The sequence below is a fragment of the Cavia porcellus genome, unplaced genomic scaffold (genome assembly GCF_034190915.1).
Source record: "Cavia porcellus strain 051 isolate PalLab524CR breed Dunkin Hartley unplaced genomic scaffold, mCavPor4.1 scaffold_8, whole genome shotgun sequence".
NCBI classification, from domain to species: domain Eukaryota; kingdom Metazoa; phylum Chordata; class Mammalia; order Rodentia; family Caviidae; genus Cavia; species Cavia porcellus.
This window is the reverse complement of record NW_026947491.1, coordinates 36,067,836-36,086,093: the sequence shown is the minus strand read 5'-3', so window position 1 is coordinate 36,086,093 and position 18,258 is coordinate 36,067,836. Positions and strand designations below refer to the sequence as shown.

The 18,258-nt window shown below is 36.9% G+C and overlaps 1 protein-coding gene across 2 annotated transcripts in view; it reads left to right on the top strand.

The window, feature by feature from the left end:
* The window catches only part of Nell2 (neural EGFL like 2), a 360,145-nt gene that overhangs the window by 203,949 nt on the left and 137,938 nt on the right, over window positions 1-18,258 (top strand). For both annotated transcript variants that reach the window (XM_003476087.5, XM_063254597.1), the window contains exon 13: window positions 1,182-1,307. In XM_003476087.5, the coding sequence (XP_003476135.2) occupies window positions 1,182-1,307 (126 nt within the window). The remainder of the gene's footprint in view (window positions 1-1,181; window positions 1,308-18,258) is intronic.

Genomic DNA, 18,258 nt, shown 5'->3' with positions numbered 1-18,258 from the left:
GACTCAACTGGTCCATGTTAGCTTTATTTGTTTCCTGAGCTTTCGTAGTCTTACCTACAAAATCACATCCTGTACCAATATCTTTAAGTGTTTACCCTGTTTCATTCTGGAAGTTTTCTATTACATTTAAGTTTTTAATCCATTTAAAGTGATTTTTGATAACTGGTAAGAATAGCCCTGTAGTTTTATTCTTCTACATGTGTATAGCCAATTCATCCAGTATCTTTTTTTAAAAAGATTATCTTATTTTCCAATGTGCCTTCTTAGCATTTTTTTGAAAATCATTTGGTTGTAGAAGCATGGGTTTATTACTAGGCACCATATTCTCTTCCATTGATATATTTGTCTTTAGTGTCACTACCATGCTGTTTTGATTACTATGGTTTGTAGTTTGTTTTGAAATCAGATAGTGTAATGCTTTCTTCATTGTTCTTTTTGTGCAAGATGGCTGAATACTCAGAGACTTCTGTGATTCTTTTAAAATAAAATTTAGAATGTTTTTCTAGCTAAGAACCACTCCAGATTAGTATTATAGACAGCTAAATTTCAGAAATACTAATAAGGAGGTTGTAAATGTATCTCAGAGCACTTGTCTACTATGTTTAGGGCCCTGTATTCAATCATCAGTATTAAGAGAGAGAGAAAGACAGACAGACAGACAGAGACAGAGAGAAAGAGAGAAAGAGATACAGTAAGTTATTTTTTAACCTTGTAGAATATTATGTAGTTTGTTGAGGAGAAAGAAATTTTAAAAATTAATAAAATATAATTAATGCACCAATAATGGAAACACTTTCACAGTCCCTAGTGAGCACTACATAGAGAAACTCGTAGTTCAATAGGAAGTTTTCACAGGAGAAGGGCTTAAAAATAGATTCTTGAAAGATAAATCAGTGCACTGGTAGACAAGGTCTCATAGAGTAAAGTCAGGAGAGGAGTAGCAGCTATGAGAAGGGAAACAGCATATGTAGAGATGCATAAATATGAAAGAATATGACCCATTCAAGGAATGATCAGAAGCTCAGAGAGCATTGAATGGGAAGAAGGGAAAAAGACCAGAGGATGTGCAACTGAAAAGTAAAAACTAAATGAAGAAGAGCTCTGTACACTACGATAAAGTTTGGAAATTTTAGTATGTTAGCTCCTCCTATGAACCTCTTTGCTCTACTTTCTCTTCACAGACATTGATGAATGTGCTGAAGGCCGCCATTACTGTCGTGAGAATACCATGTGTGTCAACACCCCGGGTTCCTTCATGTGCATCTGCAAAACTGGATACATCAGAATTGATGACTACTCATGTACAGGTAAATGGTGGCTCTTCATCAAAGAAAATATTTCTATGCTTTAATTTTACTTTTAATGTTTCTTTTAATCTTAATTTTCTAATATGTGTGCCACAACTACTCCATCCCCCCCCAAAAAAAAAAATTGAAAGCATGTCTTCTTGATGGTTAATTTTGAACCTGTTGTAAAGAAAAGAATACTTGATTATACTTGATATATTTGAGAATCATTGTTTGGAAGACAAGGAAAACTAAAGAGCCAATCTTATAGTATATTAAATTTATTGTTAAAAGTACTTATGTTCAAATCTTGTATGATTTACAAAAGCCAATATGAGAAACAGAACAGTACTTGTGTTTTGTGACAATGGGTTTTTTAGCAGAGGAAGTCATATAAGTAACGTACTTTTTTCAGAAATACATTCTTGGATGTCCAGGAAATGAGACTGATACAGAGAACTGAACTTCTTCACACTTTGGCAAAGTGCAGTTGAACACTTAATTTTATTTTGTGAGATACCACTCCTTTCAGTATCACCCAAGTTTTGCGGAAGGGTACCAAGAGACTTGGTTATCTTTGAAGTTGGTCCTAGGATAATGCAGCCTATTCTCTTCAAATTCTGTGACCTTCTAATTTATATTGAACATGAAAATGGTGCTATCAAAGTAGGTAGATGACTATGAGATTTGAAGAAATGCGAGTGTGAAGCAGCACATTCCTTTGGATTTCTGTTTTGAAGTAGAAAATAGATAAAAACATTTTATATCGTAGAATCATAAAATTGAGAACAAAGATGTTATACTGTTACACTTTTTACTCTTTCTTCCTTTGATTTTATAATCTTTTGTCAGGTGGACATTAAAAGATGTCTGCAGAGGATGAACCTCTGTAAGGCTCCCTAGTAAAAGTACAAATCTATAAAAAAGGTGCCACTTTATGTGCTTGTGTTAGTATCCATACTGTGTATTATTTGATAATTTGATATTCTTCTTGTAAGAGTTATAAGGAATGGTTTTCTTTTAGGTTCAAATATAGTGCTTATGAAAAATAATAGGAATAGAAAATAATGAAAGTGATTTCCCAATCTATGGGGCATATCTTGCAAGTAGAAAATCAATTTAATGTAGATGCTAATGAATTAACGTTTCTACTTTTAAAATTTATCTTATGCATTTCCACAGTATGGGAACAATTCTTCACTTTTTCTTTAGACAAAATTTAATCATGTTGAGTGGCAGAGTGACTTAAAAATGTTTTTCAACATAATAATATAAGAATATAGTATATTATATATATGTGTATATATATAGAATAAAGTGCACCAGTTTATTATGAGATTGATATCTCTGTTACTTTTTTGTTCCTGGACAAAAGACCTAACACCCACAATGTAAAGGAGGAGAGGTTTACTTTGCCTCACATTCGAGAAGTTTCAGACATGAATGGTGGGCTCAAATGCAGACACTGCACAGTGGAAGGCCTGCAGTGGGGCAAAGCTGCTCACATCATGGTGACCAGGAAGTGAGGAGAGAACAGAAGAGACTGAGGGGTTGATACCCCCTTGAATGTTGCACCAGCAGTAACCCACATCTTCTGTCCTGTACCCACTCCTACCAGCATATCAGCTGCTGAACTCATGTGTGGACCAATTCACCAATGAGTACAGTGCCTTAGGATCCAGTCACCTCCCAAGCACATGAGGCTGTGAGGGACACCCCAGATCTAAACCATAACAATTGATAATATTAATAAGCCTGAATTCCAATTCAGTTGTTAATAAGAATACTAAGATAAACTTAGTAATATTTGTGCTTTGGTGTTACCTCTTTTACTGCATCCTTCTTCCAAGTAAAATCCCACAAAATGCTGTATGTTTTTGACCTCTTAGGGAGAATTTTTATGAGGATTCCAATATATCTAGTGACAGAAAGGAAGTATCCTTTTGTAGGAATAGGAGTGCAGAGGAAACCTGAAATTATTTTGTGAAAGGCTGTTCAGGCTATGGTTTTTGTACCCTAGCCAAGAACTTCAAAATCTGGCAGATGATGAGGAATACATTTCCTTAATGAGGCACAGGCATTTCCAACTAGCATAATTATGTCTTTGCTCCCACTTAAAGAGAAAAAGGGGTTTTTGCCCTTAAATTTCCTATCTACCATGGCTAGGTCTACAAATTTGAGAATTCATATCTGTACCCCAAATTTGGATTTTTGCTGGAATATGAGTAGATTTTACTAGATTTCTTAGACCCAGGTCAGATGAGCATTATCAAAATCTTTATGTTAAGGCAGTCCAGCACCCCTCCCCCTTGCACTTTGATGTTAGCCTCTGTACAAAAGGCTCAAAGCAATGACTTCTTTCATGAGAGTTTACCTTGTGACTGAAGGCACCTTAGTTATACTATAACATTTTATATCGTAGAATCATAAAATTGAGAACAAAGATGTTATACTGTTACATCTAAAGGTGACTGAAGGCACCTTTTAAGAGTTCCCATAAGACCAGAGGAAGGCTTTATTTCTCTGGTAAAGATTATATTTATTTTCTCTGAATTTTAGTAACAGTCACTCACATACTTGCAGTAAAGGACCATATAGAAAAAAATGCCAAGACATTACTGCAGAGCCAGTCCATGATGCATATGGCCAAATTCTAAAGTTTTCTTTTTCATGTATAAATTGAGGTTCCAAATGTGTTTTGTACCCCTGCCACTTACTCCAGTTGGGTAGCCCTCTGTCATTGACACTCTCAAGTCTGTATCTAGCATACTTTCAAGATTATTTATTGAAACTAAAAATTAATCATGACCCATCTAATTTAAAGAAGATTCCAAGAGTGATACCCATTACTTTATAATCAAGAATCCTGGTCAATAAAACAAGACTTCTTTTGTTTGTATAACCCTATAGCCCTGGTGTTGAAATTATGTAATCACATTCTGTAGTTGGTAGAATTGCACTTTCTTTCTTTCTTTTTTTTTTTTTTTTCGGTTTCTGTTTCATGTAATTTTAATTAGATTTTCCTGATGTTTATAAAGTTTGGGGAATAGAAGAGTTAAAGACAATCTACCTGTATTTCCTTACTTTTTTTTAAATGAGGAAACTGAGGCTCATTGCCTTAAACATAGTTCTACTGGTAGTGAGAGACAAAATGGACCAGAAAATAAGTCCCCTTATCCTTAGCTTTTGTTATATTCACTAATCATACAACAATCAATAAAGTCAGATTTTCATATTTAAAATGCAAATACATTATTTTTGAATTTCCAATATACAGTAATTAAATTACCGTTCTTATAGATTTCACTTCATTAGTTTCAATTGCAAAAAGAATTTTTGTACAAATCTTGTAATAGTAATCCTAAATCAGAAATTACCAGAAGACATGTAGATCACCATGTTCTGGGCCTCTGATTCTATCACAGAGTTACACCAATGACTCAATTGTGCTGTTTTCACAAACAGTGCAGCAGTTTATACTTTTATAAACTTAATATAACTTCCTTCCAGTAAGGATACTAGATTTTTCCTAATTACTATTTCACAGTGTCTCTCCTTCCAGCAGTCTTTTCTGTCCTTTTATAAGACTGATTGAGTATAGCTACAAGGAAAAAGAAGGAAGAAAAGGGAAGGGAAGGAAGGGAAGGGAAAGGAGGGGAAGGGAGGAGAGGAGGAGGGAGGGGAGGGGAGGGGAGGGGGAAAGAGTCTAATTTACGAACCAGTATATTTGAAGCCCAATCCTCAAGGTCTTTATAAAAGTAACCTAATTTTATGCATATGGCTTTCTTGATAACTTATCTGAATGATTGGCTTTCTTATTTCACTTACATAAGCATTAGTCAAGCTGGTAAAACTCTTTGAGTTCTACTGTGCATCTTTTCTTGAAAATTGGTCTTATGTGATGAACAATGCGTGAAACATCTCAAGAAAAAGAGAATCAGGAATATTATTGGGAACATCCAAGAATAAACATCTGTGTGAAGATGCATTTATTTTAAATCTTCCTGGTACTTATCACTCTGTTCTGATTATTTTAATAAGAAAGAGAATTTCAACTCTTCTTTTGAGTTGATTCACTTGTCATCCTCCTACTGTCCTGCAGATCTTTAGGGTAGAGGCAGGAGAATGGGAAGGATGGAGGAGTATAAAGGAAGTACACTGATCATTTAAGATAATAGTTATCAAATAAGGCAGTATTGGCAGTTTTGGCTTCCCACTTGCCAGTAGTTTGTGACAATGTCTGGGGACAATTTTGACTGTCACATCTGAGAAGGGATTGTTGCTACCGGCATCTGACAGTGGGAGATCAGGGTTGCTGCTAAACATCCGATAATACTTTTCTTAGCCTAGATATCTTCTAGAGGAAGGAACTGATTTGCCTGGAGTCATTTCTCCTCAACACTTTGCTCTCATGACTGCTCAAATGAATCACTAATCTTCACTCTGCACAGGATATGTGGCAAGGAACTCCCCAGTTACATGACTCAAAATGTCAGTAGTTCCCAAATTGAGAATTTCTGTTTTGGATTTACTCCATCAAAATTGTAAGACACACACTTTCTTTTTAATTTCACTCTTCTACAAGGTTTTTATAGGTCCTGTATAGTGAGTGATGTCTTCCCTCCCTGTTTATGATAGGTACGCAATGTCCTTTGGTCCAAAAACAGAATCCTTCTTACTAAGCCTCATTCCCAAACTAAGTTCTCCTCTACCCTTTCTCCAGTCAAAACCTCACTCCAACCTTAACCTGGCAATGTGAGTCTTCAGTGGCAAAACTGGAATCAGAGTCTGTCAGGCCTCAGCAGAGCTAGCAGAGGTTTGCTAAGGCCACTCAATAGGCTTCTAGTGACTCTTACTGCTTCTATTATCCCAGAACCTTCTTATGCTTTAGTCTATGTCCCATTGTATGGGAGGTCCACAAAGTAAGTACAAAGAATTCTTGTAGGTACTTGTTAAACAACAAGCTCCCTCTGTATTCCCCAAAGAGTTTCATGCCTGAAAGTACTTAACATTTTATAGCTTTGAACATCCCTAGTGCTTATATTTTATGACCTCATTGTTGAAGTCACTTGATTTTCTTTTACATGATTAATATAACTGATTTTTTAAAAAGTTATCACTTAAGTTGTTGGGCTTGCTTAATTTGTTGATTAGAGAGGAAGAGTGGTAAATTTTGTGATACTAAGTTTTCTTCACTTTTGCTTTCTTACTGTTGACTAACATCTAAGAGTTTTGGATGGTGTCAGATACAAAAGGTTACAGAAAATGATTTACTTTGGGAAACTGAGGCAAAAATTTAAATCATTTGTAAATTATGCAGGTTCCTTCCTCAAAGAGTTGCCACGTGTGTTTGTTTAAAGTATATCTATCAAATTCTAGAGAAAGAAATATGCTTAATGTGGTTAAAGATAATATTCTGGAAGGACATAATTTCTTTTTTCCACTTTAATCAAAAATAATTTATATGGACTAACCATTATTTTTTCCTGCAAATATGCAATAACTTCATTATCAGCTATTTAAAAAGAACTCTTTATGGATTTATTAAGATCAGAAGTACATAACAAAACAGATAAGTCATTGGGCATGTTCCATGATAACTATAGGTCTATAAATGACAAAGGAAATTGAGATTACTGGGGGCAGTGACATGGGGGCTGGGGAGCTATAGAAAGCCAGTGAACAATGCTAAAGAGCAGGAAAGGCAAAAAACACATCAGCTTTCTCAAAAGTCCCAAGTAAACAAGTTATTTTAGTTTTGGGATAATTTGGATACTTTATGTCTAATGAAATAGATATCCTAGAAGAAGTGTTTAATGAATATTAATTACTCTCATTTTTATTGATATTGTTATTATCAGACAAGTTGTCCTTTTGAAGAAATATCTTATTTCTCTTGGATCCTTCTAATTGGGCACTTTTCTTTGGTTGCTTCCAAACTGAGTTATCAATTTTCATAAAGTAGATAGCTTTAGTAGAACAATGCACTCAACTGTTGTTATTTATTCAACTGTGTTTACTCTGGATCTGTGAATGAAGGCTTAAGAAAAGAAAGGAAAATGTTGGACTGAATAACAGTTTCTCTGTAGGTTAGAAAAACCCGTTCTTGAGAATTTGTTGTACTTCCTAGGACAGCAAGTTTCAGTGTATGCATCCAAAGGTCCTGTTGCAGATACTAATGTGCCCTGAGTAGAGAATAGGACCTCAAGATCAGACTCTGGTCAGTTTCAAGCAGGGAAGCTTTTATGAGCCTACTTTCTATTATGTGGATTTCTTTTCTCCAGAATCCCAGTCAACAATCAGATAATTCTATCATCTGTCCACTAGTTGCCATGACTATTGGAAAAGATTTTTGCAATTTTGTGAACAACCATTTCACATTATGTTTTGTTGAAATCAGCATTACAAACTATATTGAAAATTGTGTCATATGTCATCTTTTTTATAAAACATGAAAATAAGACAACTTTCATTTTTAAATTTTAAAATATATACCCTAAAGCTAAAAGATGCCTCATTTATCTCCTGCAGTATATTACATATTATTGCATATGAAGTTATTAATTTAAATTAAAAACATCACAAAAATAAAAGTACCAACCTTCAGAACTCAAAGGTGAAAGGCTATTTCTAAAAGAAATAGAATGCTAGAAGCACTTCTAGAGAAGTGTGTACCATACTCACTCGAATGAGTTCACATTTAGGGAACGGTAGGTGGGGTTAGAAAACTTGCAGAGAACAGAAGTGAGACATGTCTGCACAGCCAGTGAGAAGACCAAGGCAGTGTATGCCTCTCCTTCCTGAAACATATGTGCACGCATACAATTAGCAGTCAGCTCAAAAAGGAACAGGCTTCAAGGCTCAGGAAAGCAAATTGCCTTTTGAAAGAGGCACTTGGAAAGGAGTCTGTGCTTTGTGAATCTGCCAGTGAATAGGGGGAGCACAGCAATTCCAAAGGATGTCATACTTTTCACACCCATCAGAGCCTTTCTCTAGCATTGCAGTGCAGCTGTCATACCCAGGTCTATCAGCCTTGGTTTGATCTTGAGAGAACCCCATGCAGTCCCAGCAGCCTGGCTCAGGCGAGCTCACCTGTGCACTGAGATGGTAGGAGTTGTTTTATTAGCAAGCCTCACTTATTTTGACTTGGCTAGTCAGTAAACCCTTGTTCACCTTTGTTCCAAATGAATGTATTATTTGAGTTTTATTTCAGGATTCTTATATGAAAAGCATAGCACTGAAAGCTCACATGCGGGAGTAAAAAGATGATATGTTCCAGGAGTATAATAGCAGTGTCTTAGCAACAGACAAGTGTGAAGACAAGCTTGCTGAAGATGTTGCTCAGCACATGCCTTTCAGTTCCTTTTGGATTGTTATCTTTAACAAATTAACCAGAATGAAAGTTTGAGCATCTCTGTGCCTTCTCACTGAGTGTTCCACGGGCAGAGTTCATCTTCTCTTCTGCTGCTGATCCAATGTGGCAGGATTAGATTCCATGTAACTCCTGATGACATTGGCTTGTCTTGTCACTCTCCTTTACTCCACGGCCAAGGTATTTCCAGGGTGTCACATCTAAGGGGTATCACCTCAGTGACAGATCATTCTGTCTGCCTTATCTCTCTTACATGCTCCCACTGGAGTGGGGACCGCACCACTGACTTCTTGCATAGTGTTTTTCCCATCTGTTTCCACTTACTGCAAAACAAACTTTCTTTTCATAACTTCTGATACTATTTAAGAGCATTAGTTTTTCTTAAAGTTCTTTTATTGTGGGAACATGTTTTATTAATTATGTACTGATGCATAACAACTCTGAATATAGAAGCATAAAACAACAAATATATATTGTCTTCTAGTGTCTGTGGGTCAAGATTCAAGGCATCACGTAACTGAGTGCTGAGCTTCAAGGTTTTTCAAAAGGCTGTTATCACTACATGGGCAAGGATTGGGGAAGGACATTTTTGCACATTTTCCTATATGATTATTGACTGATGCGGTTCCTTTCTGATGGTTGACAGGAGAGGTTGTCACTAACTCTTTGCCAAGTAGGCCTTTCTAATATGGAATCTTGATTCATGAAGAGCAAAGGCTGCCAATAGGATGGAAATCACTAACTTTTGTTTTTTAACCCAACATTCTGTTACCTTTGCCATGGTCTTGTTTATTAGAAGCATATCACTAGGTCCAAACCACATTTAAGGAAAGAGGGTTACACAAGGACATAAATAGCAGGATTTGGAGTTCATTATGAACCATTATAAAGGCTGACAACTAGAGACTTTGACTGTTATGTCAACCCATTTCAGCCAAGTAGACAGATGTCACCAAATTAAAGATTTAGAGGAGAGGTAAGAATAGCGGAAATATTGCATGTAAGAAATGTGTGTGATTGTGGAAGACTCATAAGATAGCACATTTTTTTCACTTATTTATGCTGCAGTTTTGATATGGGTGTAGGATGAGGTTATTATAAATAGATGTAGTGTAAATCATTATAGTTGCAATGTGATACAATTTGTGATAAGCATTTAAAGAACTCTGGGGAATCTAGGGGAAATAGGTAATCTGTTGGATCTTGTGTAGACATCAATGACAAAATGACATTGAAATTAAAGTTTAAGGATGAGCAAACATTTCAGGAAAGGGAGAAATAAGAGAAGTGAAAGAAAACATTTTATAAACCTGGAATTGTGAGTACAAAAGTATAGGCTGTTTTATAAGAACAGTTTATGGGGATGGAATTATAAGAAATAAAGCCCCATCATAATGAAATTTCTGAGACACTTTTTAGGTTTTCTGAACCATTCCAGCAAGTGCAAATTTTAATGAAGATATGCCTGTTGAACTGTTAGCACTTTATTTTGTTTTAGTTGTGTATTCTTTTTTCTTTTTGTTGGCAAGTTGTTTGTTAAATTGATGATACTTCTAACATTCGGGGTAGGCCTAGGACCAAGGTGATAGGCACAGAATAATCTGTTACATTGGAACTTTTATGAAAGCTAATTTGCAGTGCAGACCAATGAGAACATGTTTTGAAATACTCTGGAACAAGCCATAATCTTTAAATTACTACCTCAGGCATTTTTTAAAAAACAAATTTGCATATATATGGTAGAGTAAAACAAAACCAATAAAAATAAGACAAGAAATGATTAAAAAGCCTATATAGCTTCTCATTAGTTTGTCCACCAAATGGAAAAACCTCCCTGGCCCACTTCTCTTCTTGAACATTTTGTAGCATTGTAATTCATGAATAATTTCTCACTTGGGCTTAGAATTTTCTTCCTTTAAAGACAGAGTCTCACCATGTAGTTCAGGTTGGCCTTGAACTCACTGTGTAGCTCAAGCAGTCTCAAACTTGCAACTATCCTCCTGCTTCAGCCTCCTGAGTGCTGGGATCGCAGCTACTCCCAGATCTCCTAGGCTTAGATTTGAATCCTTGTTGTAATACCTGTTAGCTGTGGTCTTGACCAAGCATCAGTTTCTTCATCTTTAAAACAATATTACATACATTTAATGTTGCTTTAAAATTAAAATAGATGCTGAGTAATTAGCATGATAACTGAAGCATCATATAGACTCAGAAGTAAAAGTTGTTATTGTTTCTAATAGTATTAGACAGAAAAGTACCCCCTCCCAAAGATGTCCACATCCTAATTCCCACAATCTGTGCACTTATGACCTCACATAGACACAAGAACTTTTCGGGTCTAATTAAGACTAAAGACTATGAAATGAGAAATTATCCTGTAGGTCTAAGTGGATCCCGTGTAATCACTGAATCCTTAAAAGAGAAAATCTCTCTTTACTGTCGTGAGGACCATGTGACTATAGAATGGGCAGAGAGATAACTTATGAATGGCTTTGAAGACAGTGTATGGTGTGCTAGTAGAAATGTGGATGGCCTGTTGAAGCTGGAAAAGGCAAAGAAACAGAACATAGAACCCCCAGAAAGGAGGGCCGTGCAGGAGTCCAGCTGTCAGGTTTCGGACCTCTGGAATTCTAAGGTAGGTGTATGTGATTGCAATCTACTGATTTTAGAATGATTTACTACAGCAGTGAAAAACTAGTACACTAACACTTTTAAATTATATAAAATAATTTTTAAAAATAATTGTCAGTTCCCATTTATTTTTGAATTATTAAGAAGAACTAGAAATTCTGGAACAATTCTGGTGTTTATAAGGAGAATTAAAGGGATAATCCATGAAGGGGAGGAAGATTCAATTTGTATTTATGTTCATTTCCCACTTTAATGATTAGTTGAGTTTTTTCATATTTGATTTTGCTGTAAAAATTAGAAATGCTTATTATTTTTAAAACATCATTTTAGCCTGCTTCTAATTAATATAAACACATAAAGTTATACCAAAGTAGACTCTGCATTTACCCAAAACAGAAAATTAAATATTACGGTATATTTTTTATGTACCTCAGTTCTAATGAGACTCTGACTATATTAGCATGAAGAAAGTTTGCACATGATAATTTTCAAAATACTATTGAAATTGCATTTATACATGTAGTGGATGTTGAGAATCACTCCTGTCACAGGTCTTCAAAATAGAAGGTTATTGAGGATGAGTTTTCAATTCAGGAAGGCTCTGTGCCAGCCAGGCTGTATGTAAGGCACAAATTAATGATCTGTGGTTCATGTCTGGCACTCAGTGAGGATTTATTTGGCTTTGGGAGCCTTCATTCAACACTTAAAGGGTCAAAGAGTTCATTAGGAAATTCTGGACTTCCAGCCAGATTTTCTGATATTTCTCTATTAGTTCTACATCTGCATTGCTTTACCTCAGCTGAAACTGTTATAGCCTCTTAAAGTTCTCTACCTTTTCCAAGGCACTGCTTTCCAATCCCTAAAACTCGGTAATTCCAGAAAAGAAACTTATGGTCAAATAAATAATAGAATTCTATTGCCAGTCAACCACATCCATTCATTCGATTTGTCTGATACATATAATGGAAAATTTTTAGTTTATAACCCTTAATTTACACTTTTAAGTGCTCATAGATATCATTATTTTAAGCGATAGAGATTTTAATATAGAAAAAGTATCAAAGCTTTGGCTTTTGTATGAGTCATGTACCTACTTCCATATGTCATATTTAAATAAAGCCAAGAACCAGTGAAGATACAAAAAGATTATTAGTTTTATTATATGCCATTAATAGTATTAGTTAGCTGATTATTACAACTCCTAAAAACTTAATCTATCTCAAAGTTCACAGCAGATCAAATCATTTAGACCAAGGAATATACAAAATTTGCTGATAAACTAGGAAAGATCCATAGAAGTGCAACTAATGGATGCTAGTTTTTTGTTTTTAATGGTGAGTCTCAATTACCATAACAAAATGCTAACAACAGAAATTTATGTTCTCAGTTTTCTGAAAGTTGGAATTCCATGACTGATGTTCTGACCTATATGATTTTTCTGATTTTTAGGCAGATACTTCTTCTTGTGTTTTCATACAGCCCACAAAGGTGGAGGGCTAGGCAGGAGGGAAAGCTTTCCACTCTCTGGTGTCTCTCTCTAAGCATTATCAGGGCTTCATGGCCAGAGTAGTGACTCTGAGTGTCCCACCAGACTGGCATCAGTCATTGTTTGCTCTGGGAGTCTAGTTAATAAAAAGGAGAAACAATGGTGGAGAAAAAAATCAATTTACTGAAGGTTTGGGCATAAACTCTAAGACTCAAAGGTAAAAAAAAAATGTTTTCCTGAACTTAGGCAAGGAGGAGAATTTATTGTTATTCTTCAGTCAGGGTCTCACATGTAGTTCAGGGTGGTACTGAACTCACAGCTGCAGCCAGACTGGCCTAGAACTCATGTTAATCCTCCTGTGTCAGCCTCCAGAATGTTGATATTACAGGCATGTGCTGCCATGCCCCATTTAGGAGCAGTAGATATTTTAAAGAGTAGAACAAAAGTCAGAAAATAAGGATGTTTACTGGAACAGGCCTAAAGCCCTATCAACCCACAGGTGAGTTGCCATTCTTTTTCCAGTTTCATTTGTAAACCAAGTTTATGAGGAAGTTTTCTCTCTCAGCCAGAGGTAAAGCTGGCAAGGAACTAGAAGTTTAAATGATGCTACTTGAGTATTTCCTATAGAACCTTCAGTTAAAGCAGTACCTGTTACCTAAGGACATTAGTCCTATTGGATCAGTGAGCTACTGATGAAAGAAGAATGTTGCTTTTTTACTAAGTCCATTGCAAATAGAGTTGAGAAGTGAGTTTGGAAGTGTAGGCTTTAGTTTGGCCATATTAATGGTGTTTTTTTTTTCTTTTCTCTTTATTACAGCTAGTGGTATTACACCTCCTTTGGCAATAATTCCTCTAAAATTTGTGTATAAACTGGATGAGTTCAGTGATAAACAACTGTCATCCAAGAGTGGAAATAGCCCTATGCAACTGCCTCAAATGGCCTTTGCAATCATAGATATCTGTCTTTCTGTGTGTTCTGTTAACAGAAAGAAATGTGATTTATTTGTATGTATGTAGGTATGAATGTATTTGAAGATTTTTTATTCAAATAATTGGAAAAATTGTGACTACCTTAATTTTAAAGAAATATCCTGTAAAGGTACAGGTGACCCGGAGAATATATATAAAGCTTGAGGAGGATGTGCAAAGACCAGAGAATCTCTGAAACTTTTGAGGGCCATTGCCATCTGTGGTACAGTTGCCATGGAAGGCCACATGCTCTTTGGGGACACACAGTACTGAGAATGAATTTTGTCTTTGCCTTCCAGTCACCCTGTAGTTGTCTTTATGTATGTTGCAAGGCCATGTATTTGCCAGTGCCAGGAGGCTGGCTGGGAGAAATATTTTACCTCCTTTGGCTCCCATTATGGGAGAATCACTCTACCTTCAACCTAGTCTCACACAATGAATGATGTTTCCGAAATGCAGGTGGTTCTGATCTGCATAAGAAAAAAAGGTAAGAGGAAAGAGAGGGAAAGAAAAAGAAAGGGAATGTTGGCATGAATTCTGTAGTAAAACTGTATATAAAAGAATACTGAATGCATTTTAAAATGTTACTGTAAGTTATGGGGTAAGTCATTACCAGGTGGTTGTGTGCAGTGAACAAACAGTTGGACATAGCACGCAACAGCAAGAGCACAACAGCAAAATTTATTAAGGCAATAGTGCTCGCAGAGGAAGTGGGCTCCCAACCAAGAAAGGAAAATGGCACAAGCCCTGAGGGCTTAGGGAATAGAGGTTTAAATGTTGTACCTGTTTTATAGGGCCCTCCATGGGATTCTCCCACAGTGTGACCGAACAGGTAATGAGTCACGCCAGTTGTGTCTACTGTACACGTCATTGCCCATAATTTATATGTATATGATGCGTGAATGTTCAATGAGGTCTTGGAGAAAAATGGTTACTGCAGGTTATGCAGGGAGGTCATTTGTCCATATGTCCTGGTTTGTAATTTTCTAGAGATCTTTGTTTTCCTTATCTCAGCCACCATGGATGTCATAAGCCCTAGGGCAAGAGTCCTGTAGTTACCCTGTGGGTATGACCCAGGTTCAACTGAGCTGAGAAGAGGACCTCATAGCTCCTTTTTGTGCTAGTATTACCAGGTTTTAGGCTGCTGGAGTCTCCTTTTGGAGATGGTTTCTAGGTTCTTTTTATTTTGAGCAACGAATTGGTCAAGACAAGTACAAACAATAAAGTTTTATTAAAGGTAGCATAAAAGGCAACTAAGTTAGATAGGAATATATGCAGTCAGACAGGTTTAGGCTCTCAAAGGAACCAGTGCAGAAGTCCAGATACCTGGCAACTGTGGGGAAATAGATACATCCTGCTGTGGGCCAGGCCTCAAGGCAAAAGATCAAACAAATGCCCCTATATCCTAAGGGCTGATACTCTAAATAGTTCTCTATCACTCTGAGAAAGCCAGGAATCACCATCCCAGTCCCCTACAGGAAGAGTCACTGCACTTTAAGCATGCTGCTTGCTGCATGACTTGCTTTCCCCTTTATCTCCAATTTAGTTTTAACTAAGCAGTGAATCTTGTTGGTTAACCACAGTTATGTCCCACCTTATGCCTATCTTGTGAGTTCTCAGGTTTTCCCCACCTTGGACCTGTCTCATCTTGTCGTTTAATTCTATGAAAGTCCCTAGAAAAGAGAGTCTTTAGCAATCCACTTGAGACCCCTTTTGTCTTTCAGACAGAAGCTTTATTTTTCTCAACAAATATATTCTACTGTTAACCTTCATTGTTCCTAAAATTCATTCTTTGCTTTTAGAGAACACAAATTCATACCAGACTATAGTAGGTTGGGAGTTTCATTCCCTATATCAGTGAGAAAAGAAACTGACTCTGTAGAGCAAGTTTGTGCCAGGTAAAAGTAGGAAAAGAAATACACACTACAGCATGCGGGTGTCCTACATGGAAGCGAGGACACAAAAACTCAATATGGACCATCCTTTTTGTAGTATCCACTCCTCAGGCTGACATCATGTCTGAGTCATTCTATTGAAAATATGCTCGAGTTCTCAAGAGAAGTCCAGGCATAGGGCTTTGGGAACTTTTCTGCTCATGTGTCCTGGGATTTTGTTATTAACAGGCCACACCTGCTTCCTTAGTTTGTTTTGCCACACACTAATCTCCTGTGTCCTTACTCCTGAGAAACTTATACCCATAAAATTTTTATGGGGTTCCAAAGGAGTGGAGGTCTCTGTTCTACAGTTTCTTCCACCTGGAAGAGGGTGTAGACCCTACCAACTGGAAGTTGTGTGTTTTCCAACTACTGTGGGGTTTTGTGGCTCACTGGCTGGATTGAGGAAAAAAAATCTCAGAAGACAATCAGAAAAGAGTCAGTGCCTATTGAGCTATCTGTTTTATGGGAGGAAAAATGTGACTTAACTATTCTGTTGGGGATGTAGATAGAATCCAAATGTGAGGGGCAGATCAGATTTCCAAGCTTCTAGTGGAGGAAAAAGTATGGCGAAGAGAGAGGTTAGACACATTATTGAGAGCCTGAGAGCAATAGCCTTAGCAAGATTACTCATATAATGGATCTAATTAGAAACAGGAACCTCAATTCAGGTGGCCATTTAAAATGTGGTGAATTAAGGTCATTAGTGACTCTCATTCTCTGCGCTCAGAGCAGTATTGGAGTTTGCTGTCTCAAATGGAGCCTCAGGTCTTCCAGAAGATTTCATGAAAAGATATCTTTCTAGTTCTCCGAAAATTCTAATTTTCCATTTCCCATGTAGAATTTTTATAGCTTGTCACTACATCCCTTGAGGAAGGATCAGAATAGTCCTGCCTTTTGATGTCCTTCTTGGAAAAAGCTACTTCTGTCAGTGAACCATAATTTTCAGGCTCGTAAAGTGTCAAGTTACTGATGCCTTTCCTGCTTGCATAGGTCTGGAAGACCACTTGTTCAAAAGAGGAACTAACTTTGGGCCTGTGGCATCAGAGAGGTAGGATTAAGAGTGCTGCCAGTTTTTATAACCTTAGGGGTGTCTAAGAGCATGGCCTGATATCTAGCAAGACATTCCCCAATTAACCACAAATAATCTTTGGTCTCCAAAGTGGCGCTGACCTGATAGAGAGTCAGGTCTTCTAGTTCTTATCTTGAAATCTTCCTCTGTTAGCATACTTGTAGCTGCTAGTACTGTCAGGCAGGATGGCTATCCAGTACCTGCTCAATGTAGCTTGTTGAAAAATATGCCAGCAAGCAGAATTTTTATTCTAACCTTTTGTTAAAGACTCCCACAGCAATTCTTCACTTTGGCATATGTAGAGGAAGAAGCATTTTCTTCAGGTTTTATTATACCATGCTGTAGGTTCTATCTGCTGGTTAATTAGGTAAGGGAAACCTAGCATAATCCCAACAGGTAAAATCCATTCTGGCCTTTGTGAGAATTTGAGGGTTACTCCTAATTTTGCAAGTAAATCTCTTCCTAACAAGGATATAGGACACTATGGGATAATTAGAAACTCATGGTTAAACATTTGACCTTCGAAGTGAATATCAGAATAGGTGTAAAGAATCTCTGACTAGGGATCCCCTCAACTCCATAGATCTAGAGAGGGTTTTCTAGAGAATCAAAACACAATGAAGTAATTGAATTGGCTTACACATGACATCCAGTGTAAGCCAAGGTTCCTCATAGGAGATAGTAAGTATCCATGGGCAGGGGCATTGTAAATTCTTTTGGGACTCTTCAGAGCAGGAAGTGAATGTTTTTGCTGGCCTATCCCCTCTCTAGGAGCAAGGATAGTTGATCCTTGTAGTTCCATGTGTCGGCTATATTGGCTGCCTCATACTCAGGGCAGAGCCAGGCAGTGGCTTGCTACAGTCATGTGTCTAATCCCCAGGCTTCTTGCACTTGATCATCCTTGGTTTTTCCTATGGACAATTTGAGTTTCTAGCATTTCCAACTACAGCTATCATTTTAGCCTTTTCTCCTTTGATCTCCTCCAGATCTCAATTGTTGAACACAGAAAAGGCCATGTCCAGAAATTAGATCGCATGGGTCTGGAGTCCCTTTTTAAGTCTCTTCATTAAACAGATGAGAGATATCTATATGCCCCTGAGAGGCAGGTGAGAATACAGAGACACAATCATTAAAAATATCTCTTCCTTGACAACCACTTCAAATACCATAGTTTCTGGGATTTTCCTGAGATAAAGGGTAACAAATGCATGATCATCAGTGATTTTACCCCTTCTTCTATGCTGTAAGTGGAAACAGTTTAGCTGAAAAATACTCTCAGAATTTAAGCTACCACCTTGTATCCATTGCTCACTACTTCTTAGTTCATATTGAATCCAACCTGTATTGCAATAGTAGATAAGCTATTCATTTTTAAACTGGCAGTGTCAAACCTTTTCCACTGATCGGGCAGCAAAGTGAGTGAAATCTGTGGGGCATTGGTCATGTAGTTTCTCATGCAAGTCTTGGAGCTTATAGAGACAGACAACTAGGTCTTGAGTTCTTAAAAT